A 19,424-nucleotide genomic window follows, 5' to 3' on the forward strand; every position below is an offset into this window, starting at 1 on the left:
GAAAAAATTGGCTTCAGGCCTTGTAAAGACGTGTGTAATAATTCCATTTTATTACATTTTGGGTCTTGTTTTTGTAGTTTCATCCGTCATCTATATCAAAAAAGAATATAATAATTGTGATAAGGGTAATAAGGGTAATAATAAGATCAGGGACATATAATCAAACAGGTTGTAAACAAATCAAGGTGAGTCAAACTTATTTGGAAAAATAAATAAAGGTGAACAGTCCGTTGTAAACATCCATCACAGTTCACAGTTCAATTTACTTCTTCAACTTTAATCTACTCTACTTCTGGTGTTTTCTAGTGCATTGATGGATTATTTTCATTATTATTTTCCCAGACCAGTTAGAGCTTAAATATGAGTCTCACTTAGTGAATAAAGCACCAATAATACCCCATAATTTAGCATTTTAATTTACATAACAATGACGGATTTTTTTACAAATATTTCAGGAGTGCTCATTTTCAGTTTGACCTTAAAATAAAGTTGAGAATTTTTAGATAATATGGCAAAATTGTTATGTACAAGCTTATCGTGTTTCTTGCCTCCTGCAGAATACAAAATTATTGATAATGGTAGGAATGATGGACAAAACTGCAGTAATAAGACCCAAGCTGTAATAAACAAAATGATCCTTTAAAGAATTGTACAACGGTAAAAACCAAAAATCTCTGCACACCTGATTTTCCAACAGATACATCGGAGGAAAGTAACTTGAAAAAGACTGTCCCGACGTCCACCAGATGTATCTCCTACAGTATACACCTGAAGAAGGTCGGAGAGGCATAAGACACAATGTACAGGAGTTTGTTTTTTTATTATCCTTTAAAGATATAACAATAACCATGGCCCTTTTGTACCAATTATGAACATTCAGATGAAAAGTCTGTGAAATCCCCTCGTTTTGACTGCATATTTATTTAGACAGGCCAGCAGTACGCAATGTAAGATCACATCAAATTCACTAACACAACACTAACTATTCTATCAACATAAAACAATACAATAACAGCAACAACCAAGATCATTGCTCTTCAAAAGGAAGAGCTTGTAGCACAATCTCAATGAATCTGGACCTGAATCCTACATTCAAACAGATCATTTTAAACTTGACAGTTATAAATTCAAGGCATAAGCGTTTTGGCTCAAAGAATGACAAACATGGACATGATATCTGTTTTGTGTGTGTTTTTTCTGTAAATTCTTCATCTTTGCAGCAGACCTAAGCAGAGTAGAGCATCACATGAAGACAAATCAAACAGCTCGAGGCAGTTAGGAGTTGCGTGAGTGCTGACAGCACTGTGGTGTCTTAAAGTCTTCCACTGCTGCTGTTATGTCTTACAAGTTTGTCTAAGGTTTGGCCTGTAATAATTACAACCCTCATTACAGGGATATTGTGTGACTCAGTCACATCTTCAATGTACATCCTTCTCAAACAAAACAATCTTCAAAGGCTTCATATGATACAGTCGATGTTTCTCAGTGGTGATACGCAGCAGCGTTCCACGTGCGGTACCAGGACCTGAAAGGCCAAAGGGAGTATCACAGGATTATTACTTAAACAGATAAAAGTAACAGAAAGTTTTGCTTAATTCAGCAATTAAAGTCTTGATAATTAATTTAAAGGAATAGTTTGCAAATTTGAGAAATATGCTTATTTGCTTTCTTGCTCATTTGGTCTCATCTAACTCTCTGCCAGGAAGCAAATAAGCATGAGACGTCTATGGACACCTCCAACTGAAAAAAAGGCTTTGATATTTGTAAAACTTTCCTTGAGCCTAGAAAATATATTTTAAAGAGTGTGATGTCATCCTGATGTAAAGTCTGTGGGCCGAGCGGGAGAAACACTACTTTGCATTTACAGTGGGCCGCACAACCTTGAAGCTAGAAACCTATTTGGCTCATGCACCAGGTGAGCAATTCCCATTTGATTGAATAGGTGCCATCTTTTGAGTCCAGTACCCAGTTATCGTACAATACATCCACAATGATACATCAAGACCTGTCATGACAGTTTTGAAGCATAAAGTTTTCACTGAAGCATAAATCAGATTAATCCTGCCACTTATAACAACCTGTTAATGCAGCTTCAGTTTATGTCATATGAAATATTACAGTGAGATGAAATGAGAAGATTGATATTAATCTCATGTTAGTCTGGTTGTTGTTAGCATAGTTTAGTATAAAAACTGGAAGCAGGGGAAAACAGCTAGCCTGGCTCTGTCTAAAATTCAAAATTACATCTACGTCACCTCTAAAGTTCACTATTTCTCATTTTGTTCACTATTTAACATGTCACATCTTGTTTGCTTTTGCAGAATTGTAAAAACAAACTGTGAGAGAAAAGAAGGTTTCATACCCCGGTGAGCCGTAGGAAGCTGGGTTGACCTGTGACGTTAAAGAGGCAGAGGCTGTGGACAGACCGTTGGGAGAAGCTTCACGGCTTACGCTGTTTGGAGAGGAATTTGATGAAACTGGAAGGAAAAAGGCCAACATGTTATTGAATAAGCATAAACATGTAGAAACCAACATACAGGCACATACATGGATCATCCACAGCAGCACTCACACTATGTAGTGATACTAGGAAAAAACTCATGGTGGAAAATCCAATTTTGGTTTGAGCTGCGATGAAGTGTAATATATTAACTTAAGTACAGTTTTTAAATGGAGTATTCTTACATTGCCCTATTAGATCGAAATACTTCTTCCACCTCTCATTATCAGTATTTAAATGCGGAAACAGTACTTGCCTCCGCCTGAAGCCAAAGGGCTGTAGGATCTGGATGCTGATGCCTGAAAAGTGTGAAAATGAATCAGATAAAGCCAACTTTACATCAGACCTAAAGCATATAGTTGCTGTATAACCAAAAATCTCCTAAATAAGCTGTATTTGCCGTTTAATAATTTCATTAGTAAATCAAGTAAATCTTTCACACACTAAAGGATGGGAAATTGTATATTTATTTAATAAGACTGATGATGGTTTAATGTTACATGGTCTATTTATTCTTCAGCTGCAATGACATAAATAATGTAAGGATCATTTTGTACTTTTTTATCTTAAGTGTGCAAGAAACTTGTTGTCATGTTTGCTAAGAAACTTTGTTCACTTGCAAAAACTGCATAAACTGTCTCTTTTAAATTTTAAATGATTTCTTTCAAGAGTTACTAGTAGATTGTTATTGTGGCTAACCATTCTGGAGTTGTAGCTGTGTGATTTGACCGGTAAACTAGCCACCGGGCAGTAGATCCTCTTCTCCTTCTGACGACGATTACAGAACCAAACTCGAACCACCTCCTTCTCCATGGACAGCTGCTCTGAGATCAGAGTTATCTCCTCAGAGTTGGGCTTGGGGTTCTGAAAACCAAAAAAAAAAGAAAATAATTTAATATCCTCCTTCAAATATTAGCATTTGAAATCTTTAAACCTGCATTAACTGCTTTGTTGGCCACTTGGGGGCAGTAGACGCAAGTTGTGAACACAACATTGACATATCATGTATTTGGAGTCATGTTTCTGTCCACCTGGTGAATATAAGTATAATATTCAATCTGTTTTTATCTCTGTTTTTGCAGGAAATATCTGCCTCTTTAGCTGCTAAACACTATGTTCAACAGCTAGTCTACAGCTAACTGTGTCTGTCATTTGGTACTGAGCAGGGAGTTCAGTGGGTTTTTAGAGCTTTTTCTCTAAAAACAGCTTCCTGCCTCAATATGAAAGCACTGAGAGTGAACCAAAACAGTTGCTGTAAAGAGCTACAGAGTTGTCGATAATTGTCTTATTTTCATCACTAAGATTAGGATCATTAGGGTCTTCAAAAAACATGAAAAGAAAAAAATAATTTTAAATCATAAACTATTTTAACTAATGAAAAACCATTTATACAAGCACATTTAAGTTTAACGTTCTATATTAATGGTTAAGTTTATAAATGGTTTGTAAACGAGGAACAATGTTCACTCTTGAATAGAAACAATGCCCTGTGAGTCTATAATATATTTAATAATGGTAAATAATAATAATAATAATTTGAAATTGTCTGACATGACAAAGATGGCCACACTAGCAACTCTGTGAGACTGTACTTAATGCTACCATCAGCATGCTAATGTGCTCACAATTACTAAAATCATATTTAATGTTGTCTCGATGTTTTAAGTTAAACTAGATCTTTTTTTTTTATGGTTTTATATTGAATCAATCTTGAGCTCACATCAAGGAAACGTTTCTCCAGAGTCATCTTGATGTTCGTTTCGATGCTCGTTCTCTTTTTCCGTTTGCGTCCGTAGCCCTCCATCAGTGGCGGCAGAGAGATAGGGTTGCTCAATGAGTCGGAAGGTGAGTTCTCTAATGTAGAAACAAATATTACATGGACATTCATCATCACTTTTAAACAGCAATAATATCAGGTAACAGTTAGCATTAGCAAGACTTTAGTTTGACTCCTATTCAGCCATAACAAGCAGTTAAAAAGCTGACCTATGTGCATCTGTGCTATTTATCAAAGTGTTTAAGGAAAAGGTTTGATATTTTGAAAAATACAATCATTTACTTTTTGCAGAACATCGGCACTAATTTCTGAAGAAGTTAGACAAATTGTTAGGTAAATTGATACCACTCTTGTGTCTGTAATTACGTTAATATGAAGCTAAAACCAAAAGCCAGTTACCTTTGTGTAGCATGAAAACTATGGGGGAAAAACTACTTGGCTTTGTCCATAGGTAGGAAAACCTGCTTACCTCACCTGTACCACTAAACCTGGAGTATTGTCGTCAGTGAGGTTGCCAGGCAACCGGCTAAGACTCCAGGAAGTAGTACCCTACATAACCCTTCTTCAAACCACAACTTGTCGACCGTTTTACACTTTACGTTAAGAGGAGTTAAACAAAGAAGAGATAATATTTTAATTAGTAGGTTTTAGAGGTGCTGGTAGGCAGGTTTTATTTTAACCTTTGGACACAGCCGGACTAGCTATTTCTCTCTGCCAGTCTTTATGCTAAGTCTACCGTCTCGTGGCTGAAGTTTCGCAGTTTGCATACTTCTCATAGAAGTATTAGAAAGCAAGCAAATAAGGGTATTTCCCAAAGTGTCAAACTATTTTTTTCAACAAGGTGGTTTTACCTGCCTAACTTCAAAAAGACACTTTCAGAAAATGTTTAAACAAAAAAAGTTACATGTAATTATATTTCTATATTTTGTTTATATGTATATAAACAAAATATAGAAATATAATTGGTTTATTGGTATTATTGGGAACACATTAACCATCTCAGTCAGTGCTGATAACCTGCTAATGCAAAACTCAGTCAGTGTATGCATACATAAACCTATGTTATCATTTTAGAACTGATACTGATAGTAAGATGTACGTTTTTTCTGTGGTATTTAAATAATAAATTGTGTAAAATACTTTGAGTTATAGCAAAAAGAAAGTTTAAAAACCCTTCTTCAAATAGACAACTTTTTGGATTTTACATTTTCCTCAATCCCTTCTCACATCAAACCAGAATAATCAGCAGTAATTAAAAAATAAAATGGCAGTTCCTGTGTTGTACCTGCGTCACTCAGCCATTTCTCCAGCAGAGGTTTGAGCTTGCACATGTTTTTGAAGCTGAGGTTGAGAGCCTCAAAGCGAGAGATTGTGGTCTGGCTGAAGTCATTGCCGTACAGTTTTCCCATTGCAAGGCCCACATCTCCCTGCGACAGATCACAAATAAAACATTAATCACTCTCTGATGCAAAAGTCAAAGTAGATGCAAGCATAAAACACAATTACCTAATATAGGAAAGGGAAAGAAATCTTAAGGTTAATTTGCTGATTTTTCCAGGGTTTCAACCACATATCATGTGTTTGTTTGAGGTGGACTCAAAGGAGTACTTTTTTTGTTTTTCCAAAGTTCAAGTACATGATAATGTATCAGTGCAATTTTAGTTTTAGGATAAAATAAAAACCCTTAATACTATATATATCTTTGTTATGAAAATTGAATTTGATTTCTGTAAAAATGTATATACAGTACTGCTTGAAAGTTTGTGAACCCTTTAGAATTTGCTCTATTTCTGCATAAATATGATCAGATTTCAATACAAGTCATAAAACTAGATAAAGATACATCAGTTAAACATATAACTACAAAATCTTACACTTGTGTGTTTATTTATTGAGGAAAATTGTCCAATGTTACATATTTGTGTGAGGCAAAAGTATGTGAATTTCTAAGATTATCAATTCATTTGAAGGAGAAATTAGAGTCAAGTGTTTCAATCAATGGGATGACAGTCATCTTTGAGTCTGGGAGGCCCTGATTTATTTAAACAAGAGAAATCTGGGTCTTCACTGTCAAAGTCTGAGCTTCACAAGAAAGGTTGGTGAAAGTGTGTCATGGCTCAAAAAAACAAGATTTCTGACAACCTTGGAAGAGATGCTGATACTCGGCAGGCTGGAAAGGGTTAAAAAAAACATTTTAAAAGAGTTTGGACTCCACCAGTCACCTATCAGATAGATTGTGTTGAAATGGAAGACATCCAACATCACTGTTACCCTCTGAAGAAGTGGTTGGACAACAAAGATCACACAAAGAGCAATGCATGTAATAGCCTGGGAGGTCACAAGGGACTCCAGGCTAACATCTAGGAAACTAAAGGCCTTTATTGCAGTGGCTACAGTCAATGTTCATGGGTCCAACATCAGGAGAACACTGAATGTCAATGGTGTGTATGTTCCGTGTAACCGAGTTGCGAGTCCAAAAAGGACATTGCTGCCGTTTGCTCAAGACTACATAGATAAGCCAGAGGGCGACTGGAAAAATGTTCTGTGGACAGATGAGACCAAATTCAAACTTTTTGGCTTGAATGAGAAGCGTTTTGTTTGGCAGTGAGCAAACACTACACTACAACATAAGAACCTCATCCCATCTGTGAAACATGGTGGTGATAGTATCCTGGTTTGGGCCTGCTTTGCTGCGTCTGAACCAGGATGGCTTGCAAGCATTGATGGAGCTTTCAGTTTTGAGCTGCACCAGCAAATTCTACAGAAAAAATTTCAAGATATCCATCCATGACCTTATGCTAACATAAAAAATGGGTCATGAAAATAAACGACGACAACAAACACAGACGTTTTTCTACCAAAAGATGGTTAGAGCAAAAGAAAGTTAATGTTTTGGAATAGCTGAGTCAAAGTCCTGACCTTAATTCTACAGAAATACTGTGGAAGGAATTGTAGCAGGCAGTTCATGCCAAGAAGCCCACCAACGTTTGTTCTGTAGGGAGGGCTGGGCCAAAATTCTTCCAAGCTGACATGTAGGGCTGATAAACAGTTACCAGAAATGTTTTGTTGAAGTTATTGCTGTGAAAGATGATCACACCAGTTACTGAAAGCAAGGGTTCACATACGTTTGCCTCACACAAATAGGAAAGATAGAAAATAAATAAATCAATAAATAAATAAATACATTGAATGTTTTTGTCTCATTTGTTTAACTGGGTTCCCTTTATCTAGTTTTAGGACTTGTGTAAAAAATCTAATCACGTCTCAGGTCGTATTTATGCAGAAATAAGTGTTCATAAGCTTTCAAGCAGCACTGAATCTTTTGAGTATGTCTACAAGATTAACCAAAGTTTTTTAGGGAAAAGCAGTAACAAATGTTTAAGACAGTATTAGTAGAGAATATGATATTGTAAAAGTACAACAATGTTACAATGTTAAGTAAAATCCTAGTAATTGCCAACTTGGGGCAAGACCACCTCCTCTAAAGGGTCTCAGTGTGGTTGTTTTGAATCACACAGAGTGAATTGCTTCGAGGGGAAAATGAACTAGATTTTAATTTAACTGAAATAAAATGTGCAGATGTGAAAACACCCTTAAGCACTGCAGATAATTTCTTTTAAGGCTCCAGAAAGAACCATAAATCCGACCTCATAGAGCAACCTGGAAGATACAGGATACAAAGACTTCTTAGGTGTGAAAGTAAATGTCGTGCAAGGAAAACTTAGTGGTGTTGGTCCTCTTCAGTACCTGAGTGAAGCCCAGTTTGATGCGTCTTTGTTTAAATGCTTTGGCAAACTGCTCCAGTTCCTCCAGATCACTGGGTTCCTCCTGTGCTGGTACCGCCATGTGTTTGGGCATCTGCAGATGGGACATGTCCATGTGGTTCTCCATAGACGGTCCTGCCAGACCTGAGCGACTCATGGCCTGGATCAGAAATACATCACAGAAATAATCCTCAGTTTCCAACTGAAATAAAAGAGGCAATGAGGTTTTTACTGTCTTGCATAACAAAAATTACCATTATGTGTCTACAGGATCAATGTTTACTTATCTAAATTTTATTTATGTGGCTGGCAGTGCTGCATTTGTACAAAGAGCTGAATGTACTGCTGGCAGAACAAAAGCTTATCACTGGAGCAGGCAATGGTCCTGTATAGGTGTAACCCTCTTTCTAGCAAGTAAATGTTTGTACTCCAACCATTTGTACTAATAGTACAATTCTGTACCCTAATTTTATCTTTAAACCGCAATTAACATATTTTTGGCCACTTGGGGGCAGCAGAAACAACACAACCCTGTCATATCATGACATTTTAAGTTGACAAGTGAGCAAACGTTTGCTTACACATGTCCAGCAAATATGGAGCAACATTAGGAGTTAATTTGGAGTCGTGTTTCTGGACACTTCACAAATGTCAAAAACTGACTTATTGGCCACTAGGGGGAATAAGAAGAAAGTTGTGAACACAACACTGACATATCACATTGGTGGCAAACAATTTCCACATCTAGCAGTTACAGAGCAACATTGTCACCATTTGGAGTTGTGTTTCATCTTTCCACTATAATTCCAATATTCACCTTTTTTGGCTTTTTTTGCTCTCTACAAACTCCTGAGAAAAATGTTTTCGTTGACTAACCACACCTTTACCACAATTTATTTGCTTAACAAATGTGCTGAAAGCATTTCCTTCTCAGAAAACACCAAAAGCTCATTCTTGGGGTATTTCACATCCATGTTTGTGAATAAGAAGTCTTCTTCTTCCCTGCTTTTGCCTGAACATTGTTCTTGGTGTATTATACTTTATACCGATGTGTGTGTGTGTGTGTGTGTGTGTGTGTGTGTGTGTGTGTGTGTGTGTGTGTGTGTGTGTGTGTGTGTGTGTGTGTGTGTAGACAGGAAGTGGTCTTAATTTACCTGTGGAGTCAGAGCAAGTCCAGGTTGATGCTGAAGGAGACTTGTTTGACTCTGGCTAGGGAGGGACAGCAGGTTCTGCTGCAGAAGGGCTGCAATGAAAAACAGCAGATTATTAATCAATAATCTGTTTTGCGACAACAAGACTTTTCCTTTATGAAGATATCAGATCTTGTCAATTCAACAGAATTCCCAGAAATCTTTTTTATAATATTTATAACACTCCCTAATGTGTATATGCATTGCTGCTTTCTTCGTCTTTTACTGCATGATGTATTACCATCATGATTCAACCAGTGCCAGTTCTGGTTGAGCAGTTAAAGAAATTAAAATATACACTCTAATAAGGACACTGCTGTTATCTTTTTGTCATCATTTTGAGCCCTGATGTTACTTTTCTCTTTTAGTTTCTAAGTTAGTAAAAATGTCACATAAATATAAGATGCCATGTGTCTGTTTTTTTATGGCTACAACTTTTAATTCAATTGACTTGAGTTAATGCACATTTAGAGCATCGGTGGATGTTTAAGACTCTACCTTGGTGGCTGGTGGGGCTCTGGGAGAGCAGGAAGGGGGAAGGAGACGACAGGTGAGACGGGGGCATCAGAACCAGCTGCTGCATGGTGTGGAGAGAGGTGAGCTCCTGAAACATAAGACAAATACCATAAAATTTACTTATTTAAAGCATTTTTTTAAAAATAAGTTTTTTTTTCATATTTGAAGGACATTTTGCCGATAACACAAGTTCTTCAACGCCATAAAGTCTTGCTGACTGGTCCGTATTATAAGAGACCAGTTCTTTGGTTCCTTATCAGTATTATATATTTTATAAAATTTATATTTAATTTATAGCTGATAACATTTTACTTTACATCCCTCAATTAGCATTAATAATGAGCATATAAACATTTTTATAATGTCTCTATAACACACTATAATGTAGTTGTTAGCAGATACAAGTGTCTGTTAATGTGTTTGTCAATAACTCCTCCTGTGGGCATCTTAAGTAGAAGCTGGTGTGTAAAGAGATAATGAATGACAGTATAGTAAAACATGGTTGTAAATTAAATATGTCTATAAGGGAGAAGTTATAATGATTGTTAAATATTGTACATTAATAAATACTTCAAAATGTCCCTATGGCTGCTCATAACTACATTATAGTGTGTTGCTCATAAATGCTACATCAACATTTTTTTAGTCAGGTGACAATATGAACATTAACATGTTTTTTCTTGCTGTAATCATTCCTCCTGTTCATACTGCATTTGTCATAATTCACTTACAATGTAAATGTTGGGGGAACAAAATCCACAGTACTTCTTCTGTGCCAACGTGTATTTAAAAGTTTATTTGAAGATAACATGAAGTTTCAGTCATCAAAATTAGTCAAATCAAGTAGATATCTTTCAACGTTACTGTCTTTTTAGTACCCCCTTTTTGTTATGAGCCTTCAGCTGAACAGGAAAACACTGCACGTTGAGACACAAAGAGAGACTTTTCTTTCCTAAAAAGACTAACTGTGGAAGATATCCACTTTATTTGACTAACTCAGACGGCCGAAGCCTCATATTATCTTCAGATAAACTTTTAGACATATTTTTGCTCTTGAAAAATTGTGAACCTTTCCTTTAAAATAAAGCATTACCATGGATCCTTGTGTGTAAAATCAGTGGAGTTCCTCTTTAAATGGTATTTAAAATGCAGATATCGAGTGAGTCTATGTCCTACCCCAGTCAGCTGACCGCCAGGCAATGGAGAGCTCTGCGTCAGATGACATGTCTTCAGTGCGGAGGCTGAATGAGGTGAGTCGTTGATGTCCTCTGTTTTTATCTGAGACATGGAAAGCACAACCAGTTAGATCAAATAATTTAAAAAATGGATAAGGTTTTTTTTTTGTCAAACTGAGAGGATGGGAAACATTGTCTGTACATAATTTCAAAGGTAAATGGGTTCATGTTTATATGTGTCTGTCTGTGTGTGTGCTGTGTGGGGAGACAGCACACACACACGCACGCACGCACACACACACCCGTGTCCACTTGCTCCAGGACCAGTTTGGTCACTAAACATGATACAAAGAGTGATAGGCTCTCTCCCTTCCCTTGGGCAAGCCAGTATGCAAATAACCCCCCCCCCCTACCCTACCCCCCTGAAAGCCAGTGCACTTCCTGAAAACATGAGCGCTGAAAGAAAGGTCCTCCCCTGCCAAAAAAAAGTGTTTGGAGAAGTATCCAAATAGCTGCAAACTATTTGAGGTGTTTTAAAGCGATGGCAGTCATTGTTGACATCTGCGGGGAGAGCATGTAGTTTATCCTGAGGATGTTAGCCATCTAAAAGTCTGTTGAAGCTTAAGTCTCGAGAAAAGTGATAGTCAATGATACTGATAGTACAGTCAGTACCACTCGCGCAGCTCTAGGCTAACATAGCTGCGTGAGTCCTTTGAAACCTGGACTATTCCAGCTCAGGTTTGTCAAAGGGTTCAAGAAGTCTGGTGATATTCTCCATGTGTCTTAATATCATCAAATCCCATGAAAAAACCATGTGTTTAACATCTTAGTCCTCTGTGCCATGAGGCTCAATTATTGTTCTAAAGCTATTAAAAACAAAATGCAGTGCAGTGCAGTGTTGCACCAAGTGAAATTTAGTTTATTTAATTCAGTTCAAAAATGCTGCCCCAGAAATACTCAAAAGAGTGGATCCCAAACTGAGGAGCCATGAGATAACTGACAATACAGGAAATACTTTTATTATACTTCTTCTTTGCCTTTTATTGTAAAATACTGAATAATTTGACCATTTCATGCTTCTAAAAACTGTGGAGCCACTGAACAAGAGCACCAACTGTGTATTAATCCACAGCTGAAAATAGTCGCCAACAAATGCACTCCTACCTGAGATAGGTTTGCTAAAAACTGCAGTGCCCACCTGTTTTAGGAAATTACTGAGCCTTTTTTAAAAGTGTAAATATATATTTGTGACCCTGTTTTAAAGATTCGTCCTCAGTAGAAACCGATAGGCTTATGGGCTCACTGCCATAAACAGGCCGGGGGAGTCTAACACAGTGTTCGTTTTGGTCTTTGCATGATAACTGTTGACAGTAAGAAAAATGTAGAGTAACATCTGCCTTATCATTTAACCTCCTGCAGCAGTTAGATCTCAACTCTAATAGCAGGATCCTGGTGGTTTGTTTAAGTCTTTGCTTTCTCTTGATGCTCCTGCTTTTATTAAATGCTTAAAAGATTAAGATGTGGGTTAGATTAGTTTCCCTTGAAATATGTAATGGAAGCATCTACATAACACCTGTTTAATCCACTGATCTAGATGCAAACGTTATCGAGTCTAAGCATGTTAGCTAAGAGGAAAAATTTACAACACGTTAAACAAAACAGTCCAAATCCTCCTGATGACAGAGACCTTATTCATCTAATCCTCATTCACAGGAATTTGTAGTTATGAAAAACTTTGTTACTCACTTGTCGATTGAAGTTGAGTCCGTTTTGCTCTAAATGAAAGAAGAAATAGAGTTTCAGAGTTTAAAATGTGTTTTTAATGGCTTTCAACTTCTTCAAAGTGAAAGCAAAAACCACATAGTAACAAATATGAAGTCTGTTAGCATTCAAACAGTGTTGACAAGTGTATATGAGACATGATATCAGTGATTTTTTTGTACTGCAGTTTTTTTTCTCCACTGAATATTTCTCTTTTTGCTGCTTAAATGTTCTCATTTAAGTACAACTTCATCAAACCTGAATTAAAAATGTACAAACACTGCTGCTGAAAGTAAAGCTGACTTTTTCACAGCGGTGTGCTGAGCAGTTTTTCTCTGCGCTGTTTGCTGACTGCTCACACGCAGAGCTGTGTTCACAAAAAACACACTTCTGAAAAGTCTTTTCAAGAAGTTATGTGTACAGCAGGTAGCACACAAGAGGACAGAGAGAGAGTTGATAGAGGAGAAGAGTTCAAAGGTGTGCTGGATAAGCTCACATCATTTGAATGTCAAATGGGGCCTTTGGGACTGTGTGTGTGAGAGAGAGGCAGTGAGCTGCTGGAGACACACGATGCAAATACACCTATAAACCCCCTCACTCCCCAACCCAACCCTCCCCCACCAGCCCACTATGTCACTGCCCCAGCAGGACAGCACAACCAGCTTCACAGCCAAACTTCCAGTATGGAAATGATCAAGACATGCAAATCAGCTCTTCTGAGCGCAGGAAGCCTGTGTTTGGAGCTCTGCACTTTGACTGACTACCATAAAAAAACACACACACACACACGCACACACACACACACACACACACACACACACACACACACACACACACACACACACACACACACACACACACACACACACACTGTCTCGATCTGTTAGTCCTAAAATCATGTACTAAAAAGTGAACAGACTGCAAGTGAATTATTATAAACTGCTCTCAGAACAAGTGGAACGATCTCATCCCCTCGGCACAATAATCTATTTGACTTCAGTTAGTCTTGAGGCCCGAATATGAGGCCAAATTACATTTGTGCAGCATGAATGTTGAAGCTATGTCCCAATTCTGTACCAGATACTATTGGTATATTGTATGTTCTGTTTAATAAGTGTCATAGTATAATGTGTTTGGAATTGGTATACAATACATCAGTGTACATTTCTATTTTGTACTAACAGGTATGATGAAATATGCACCCAAATGGAAGTCACAAACTTTGAGGTTGCTATTCAAACTGAAATTGTTATTTCAACTTAACAAAGTGAGGGAGTCTGGTGGCCTACACACATAACATAGAATTATAATAATTATAATGTCCCAGGGTCAATATTTCCAGTCTATATCTGCACTATGATCTCTAAACTTCAGAAAGAGGGGCATGTTAAGACAACCACAACCATGAACTTTCTGTTTTAAGTGCAGCCGGGAGCCTTTGATAAATGGCATCTCCATCTCTCTCGCTCCCCTCACTTTTCCTATCATTTCTCCTGTTTATGTCCAGTAAAGGAATAAAATGGCCCGAATGTAGAAAAAAAAAACTCAATGAGAGAGAGCAACATGTCTCTCCGTGGTTTATGACATCTGCCCAAGCTGTCTCTCCACAAGGGCTTTATCAATTAATCTGTATCTGCTTAGTTTTTCCATTAATCAACTTAATCTATAAAATTGTGAAAAATAGTGAAACATGTTGATCACTGTTTACCAAAACCAAAAGTGACCAACAGTTCATAACCGAAAAATATTCACTATCATAGAAATCAGAAAATATTCACATACGAGAAAGAAACTGATAATGTTTTCTTCCCTTTCTTCTCTTACACAATGACCGAAATCCAGATTTCTTTAAGTATATTTCAATTTGCTCCTTTTCCAGTCATAGCTCAGAACCAGCAAACAGCCAATATAAAGATAGAGCTATAGTATCACCTCAGCCAGGCTTCACTTGAGGCTATGGCAGTTTTTATTGAAAATTAAAAATTATTCCAATGTGGAAGACAATAAATATTGAATCTCCTAATATGATCATTTACATGTCCCCAGGGTGCACTGACAGCATGGTAAAACTGCTTTTACCTTTTATGCACCTTGGGCATGAAAATAACTGTAAATTATCATTATCATTGAAGCACTCCCTTCATTGAACACCTTTAAATGTTGTTCACAGTTAATTTGACTTGGCCTGTATGTTTCTCATCTTTTACTCTTTATCTCATTTAGTTTTTATGTAGCATATGTTTTATCATGTTTTCTATGCGAAACTGCTTATGCTAAATTCACAGTGTGTAAGCCCAATAGGTCATGCCCCCTAAAAAACACTGTCATTGATCTATTGAATTCTATCTATTGTCTGGTTTTTTCATAAAGTAAAGGTTTTTAACTAAAAGGAAAAGGACAAAACTATACCATAAAAAGACAAATAATCGAAATCATGATGAAAAATGTATAAATAAATGGTTGTAGACACAGGGAAAAGTTGTGGTCTGAGTAAAATATTGGTAAAAACTTGAAGCACAACTCAAGACATGTTCACTGTACAATAACTAAATCTTTTTTCAACATTAACCAAAGTGATTTTGTTTCCTAACCCTACTCACACACGAGACTCAGGATACAAACTTCGGTCTCTGGTGTCAAAGTACTGCACCTTGTATGTTTACCATCTACCCCAAAAACCTCCCTGTGACTTGCATGTGGTACAAAAACACTTCCTTCATTTGAAAAAAACCTGCGCTGAACATAATCAAGGTAACAATTAGGTTTCCCTCTAAATGTATTTAGCAAAACAAATTGTATTATATAATTTCTAGGTTTGCACAAAGCGAGCTGTAAATATGAACACTACATATTCAAAATGTTTTTATAGTCAGTATTTTGTTAATTCATCGTCTCAGTGCCCAGAGAAAATATCACCTAGTTTGAAAACACATCAATGGTTGAATAGTTAAAGGATTAATTTACCCAAATTACAACAACAACAACAACAACAACAACAACAACAACAACAACAACAACAACAACATCATCATATTGTCTGACTTTCCTTGAGTGGCATCTATCCATGCTGATAGTTTTGAGAAATCTGTCTATTAGATTTATGTCTCCACAAAAACACAATGGAAGTGAATGAAATTGTGGGGTTCACCTTATTTAAAAACTACATTTAAAAAATAAACAGAAAAATGTGATTTCAGAGACAATGTCGCTGTTAATTTGGGTAATCCACCGAACACACGTCAAGTGTTTTTATACTTTTTACTTCTCCTTTATAAAGATTTTGATTGTAGGAGACATATTGACGTGTGAATGTTTTTTTTATATTCAGAATGACACAGCAAATTCCTTTCACCTTTTCAAGCCTGGACAAACCAAAAATATTTGCTTGCAATTAGAAATCAAATGAGAAAATACACTAAGACTGGGTTAAAATATTACCCAGTTTGGGTCAATATGGCACCAAATCAACTTTGGGTTTGTTAGATTTAGTCACATCAGTGATGAAGTTGCAGATTACAACCAAATGAATGTCTCTCTCCCTCACCCTGCCTTTTCAAACATGTAGGAGAACCTAGGGTGGCCGTGAAACTCATGAAAAACACAAAAGGCCCTCTCCAGAGCCAGTGTTTGGTGGCCCGCTCCCTGTATAGATATAAAGGGCTCATTCTAAGGTAAAAATAACACAACAATTCATATTTTCATGGGATTATACACTAATTACTGTAAAATACACTTAGAAATATTATATTCTGTTCCTACCAAGTTTGCCACTAAATCTTACACTCTGGTCCTTTAACTTATAATATGTTATTTTGACACAGTGTTACACACACTTTGCTCAATAACTGTGAGACAATCAATGACTGCCCATTGTCCCTGCTAAATAAACTTAATAAAAATGATCTAAAACTAAAAACTGTCACAAAATTATTGTTTCTTTTACAAAACTATGTGCATATGACATTCAAAAGATACACACGGTGTTGACTGGCTTTTTGGGTAACTAACTCAGTATTGTGTTGGTGCTATATTGACCCTTACTGGGTAAAATTTTAACCCAGTGATTTTTAGTGTGGATATATATTTTGAATTTGGGTGAAGCGATTTTTCAACAACAATACATGACATGATTAATGGTGACACCTGCATCTGAATGACAGCACATACTAACAAAAAGTACCTCAATGACTGTATAATGACAAAAACATAGACATTTAACACTTCCACAGAAATAAGCCATTCACTTCTCTCATGCATGCAGCTATTGTTTAAATAAAAAGTTCCACATTTTCTGTTTGCTGGTTCCTGGTTTTGTTTTGCACTCTGGTTGCTATCCTCAGCCCCCGGGTAGGGTGCATTTCTCAGCAAACAGCCTCTGGTGCATCCTGGTATAGCAACCAACTGCCACCAAGCACATGCACACACACACATACACTTACACACCTACACACACACACACAGAGAGTTGTGTTTCCATCACTTCAGAGGACATTACATTGGCTTATGTCCTATTATTTCCTGGAGACTTATCCCAACTTTAACCATAACCACCACCTGTCTGACCCTAACCTTAACATAACTCTAAATTAACCTTAACTTTAAACCAAGTCTTCACCTTAAAATTAATGATTTACATTAAGGGGGCTTTTTGTCCCCATAAGGGAGGAGAGTCCCCCACAAAATGACTGTGTAAACAGATTTACGTCCCCACAATGTGAGGAATACCTGGTACCCACACACACACATAGGCATGCTCACACACAGCTCCTCACGAAACAGCAGCAGGTGAACATGTTGCTTGTTTGGCATTTTTTGTAACCCATCAGGCATCATGTGGATCAGTATGAAGAACAATGTGCGGCTTTTAAAGTGTGCTGTGTATGGTGGATTCAGAAAAAAATGCTAATAAATACACCTAATGGAAATAATTGCATTGTTGAGCAGCAATAAAACCTCAAAAAGTCAGATTATACTGAAATAAAAAAAAGTGTGATTAAAGTTAAAGATAAAGTTTAAAGATTAAAGTTTAAACTGATATATATCAAACACAAAATCCAAATATATTCTCACAGTTAAGCGGTCAAAAGTCTGTGAACACAGCTTTGAATGACATTTCTTAGATAATCCAACATTTGTTCTTACATTAAAAGTGACAATTAAGATAGAAATCCTCCTATAATACACGTCTTGTTCCGACAGATAAGATATGACAGTCTTTCAAATGTAGAGACGATAAACAAACACTTTCTGTTGAACTCCAGCATCAGTAAAACAGAATAAACATCGATCGAGTCACATCTGTTAAACTTGATTCAGCGGGGTGAAATATTCTTACCTGCCTGTTCAGCTGCAGCCTCCGACTGCTCCACTGTGTCTGCGCTCATCTTAATATCTGTAATGATAAATATAGCTGATTTTCCTACAGGATTGTAACTTTACCAGGACAATGAAGCACTCAGGCCACCCAGGAAAATGATCTTGAGTTTATTCTAATGCGCCCTCCCCTCCACAACACCGCACAAACTGTACACACTCCTCTGTGATTACTAGTTTTAATATTCATAAAGCACTACCAGACCTCAGCCCGGCTCTCACAGTCATCTGAAGCATGCACACAAGCACACAAACTCCAATTAAAACTTCAGGTGAGACATGAAATAATGAAGGAAAAAGGCACAGATGAGCCTCTGCTGGTGGAGTGACTCACCTCAGGTAAACAGTTTGTGCTGCTCCAGCTGCCGTGTGTCCTCCTGATTATTCAAAAAGAAGCTAGTGTTGGAATAAAAAGTTTGGAAATCCACAGCTGCTCATCGGCATTTTCCTAAGTGGAGAAACGTTCACCTCTGCAGTACACCCTGCACTGCCTGATAGGCTGATTTGCATAGGCCTCTGTGCGTCCTATCCAGCTTCAGACTGTTTGCATAAAACAACAATGAGGTTACTGCACATTGACAGTGTGTGTGTGTGTCTGTGTGTGTGTCTCTCTCTGTTTGTATTATTCCCGCCACCTGAGATAGCTCAGTGTGTGTTAGTGGTGAAGGGAGCTGGGTATCTTGCCAAACTTGCCCTCACTGATTTTGAGATAGTAAGTTAAAATTATCATATAATAAGCAGGTTGATTATCCTCACCTTCCTTTTATTTTACAAAAAGGAACATGTTCAGCAAAGGTTTGTATAAAAAGTCAGGGGTGGACTTTAACATTACACAAGGTGGGCAACTAAAAGGGCTCCGAACAGCTGAAAAATGTGTTATGTTCTTATTTATTATACTCTAACTCATTGTACCTGAAATCACCTACAACATGCCTCGAAACCACAAAAAAAAATATGCAACTGACACTTCTACTTCAGAGGAAAACATTGCACCACAACACTCTGTCTCTGTCTTTACTTGACAGATAAATGTTACTGGCTATGTTGTAGATCCAGACTTTACTCACAACGTAAAACAAATAAAATATGAAGTAATATTACTGATTACATTGCATCATGTAGATCACCGCAACATTTAGTTACAATACTGAAATATGAAGTCAAAAATTATTACACAGAGAGAGATTTCATTGGCCATAACTTGGCCCAACATTTACACACACAACAGCCCACCATTAGGCCATTAGGCCGTATCAAGTACATTGCTACAAGAAATATTTAATTTTTGCTCATTTAAAATATGAAAGTATGGAGAGAGAGAGAGAGAGAGAGAGAGAGAGAGAGAGAGAGAGAGAGAGAGAGGGAGGG

The 19,424-nt window shown here is 37.1% G+C and overlaps 1 protein-coding gene across 1 annotated transcript; it reads right to left on the reverse strand.

Moving 5' to 3' along the window:
* Positions 1-1,482: 1,482 nt before the first annotated feature.
* Positions 1,483-18,067, reverse strand: pou2f3 (POU class 2 homeobox 3). The gene is made up of 12 exons (XM_062433478.1): positions 18,019-18,067; positions 12,669-12,697; positions 10,924-11,025; positions 9,730-9,835; positions 9,196-9,284; positions 8,025-8,201; positions 5,563-5,704; positions 4,221-4,354; positions 3,200-3,364; positions 2,757-2,799; positions 2,363-2,477; positions 1,483-1,525 (listed from the first exon to the last, which is right to left on the reverse strand). The coding sequence occupies exons 1-12, from the start codon at positions 18,065-18,067 to the stop codon at positions 1,483-1,485; spliced, it is 1,194 nt and encodes a 397-aa protein (XP_062289462.1).
* Positions 18,068-19,424: the final 1,357 nt, after the last annotated feature.

This window comes from Scomber scombrus, chromosome 14 (assembly GCF_963691925.1).
Source record: "Scomber scombrus chromosome 14, fScoSco1.1, whole genome shotgun sequence".
Lineage (NCBI taxonomy): Eukaryota > Metazoa > Chordata > Actinopteri > Scombriformes > Scombridae > Scomber > Scomber scombrus.

What these genes read in the sequence shown, in the direction of transcription:
- pou2f3 (XM_062433478.1), bottom strand. Translation starts at nt 18,067, where the DNA reads ATGAGCGCAGACACAGTGGAGCAGTCGGAGGCTGCAGCTGAACAGGCA. An exon ending in GGCTGCAGCTGAACAGGCAG is followed by an intron (nt 12,698 to 18,018) that starts GTAAGAATATTT and finishes TCTTTCATTTAG; the next exon opens with AGCAAAACGGACTCAACTTC. An exon ending in TGGAGAAACGTTTCCTTGAT is followed by an intron (nt 3,365 to 4,220) that starts GTGAGCTCAAGA and finishes TTTGGTTTTCAG; the next exon opens with AACCCCAAGCCCAACTCTGA.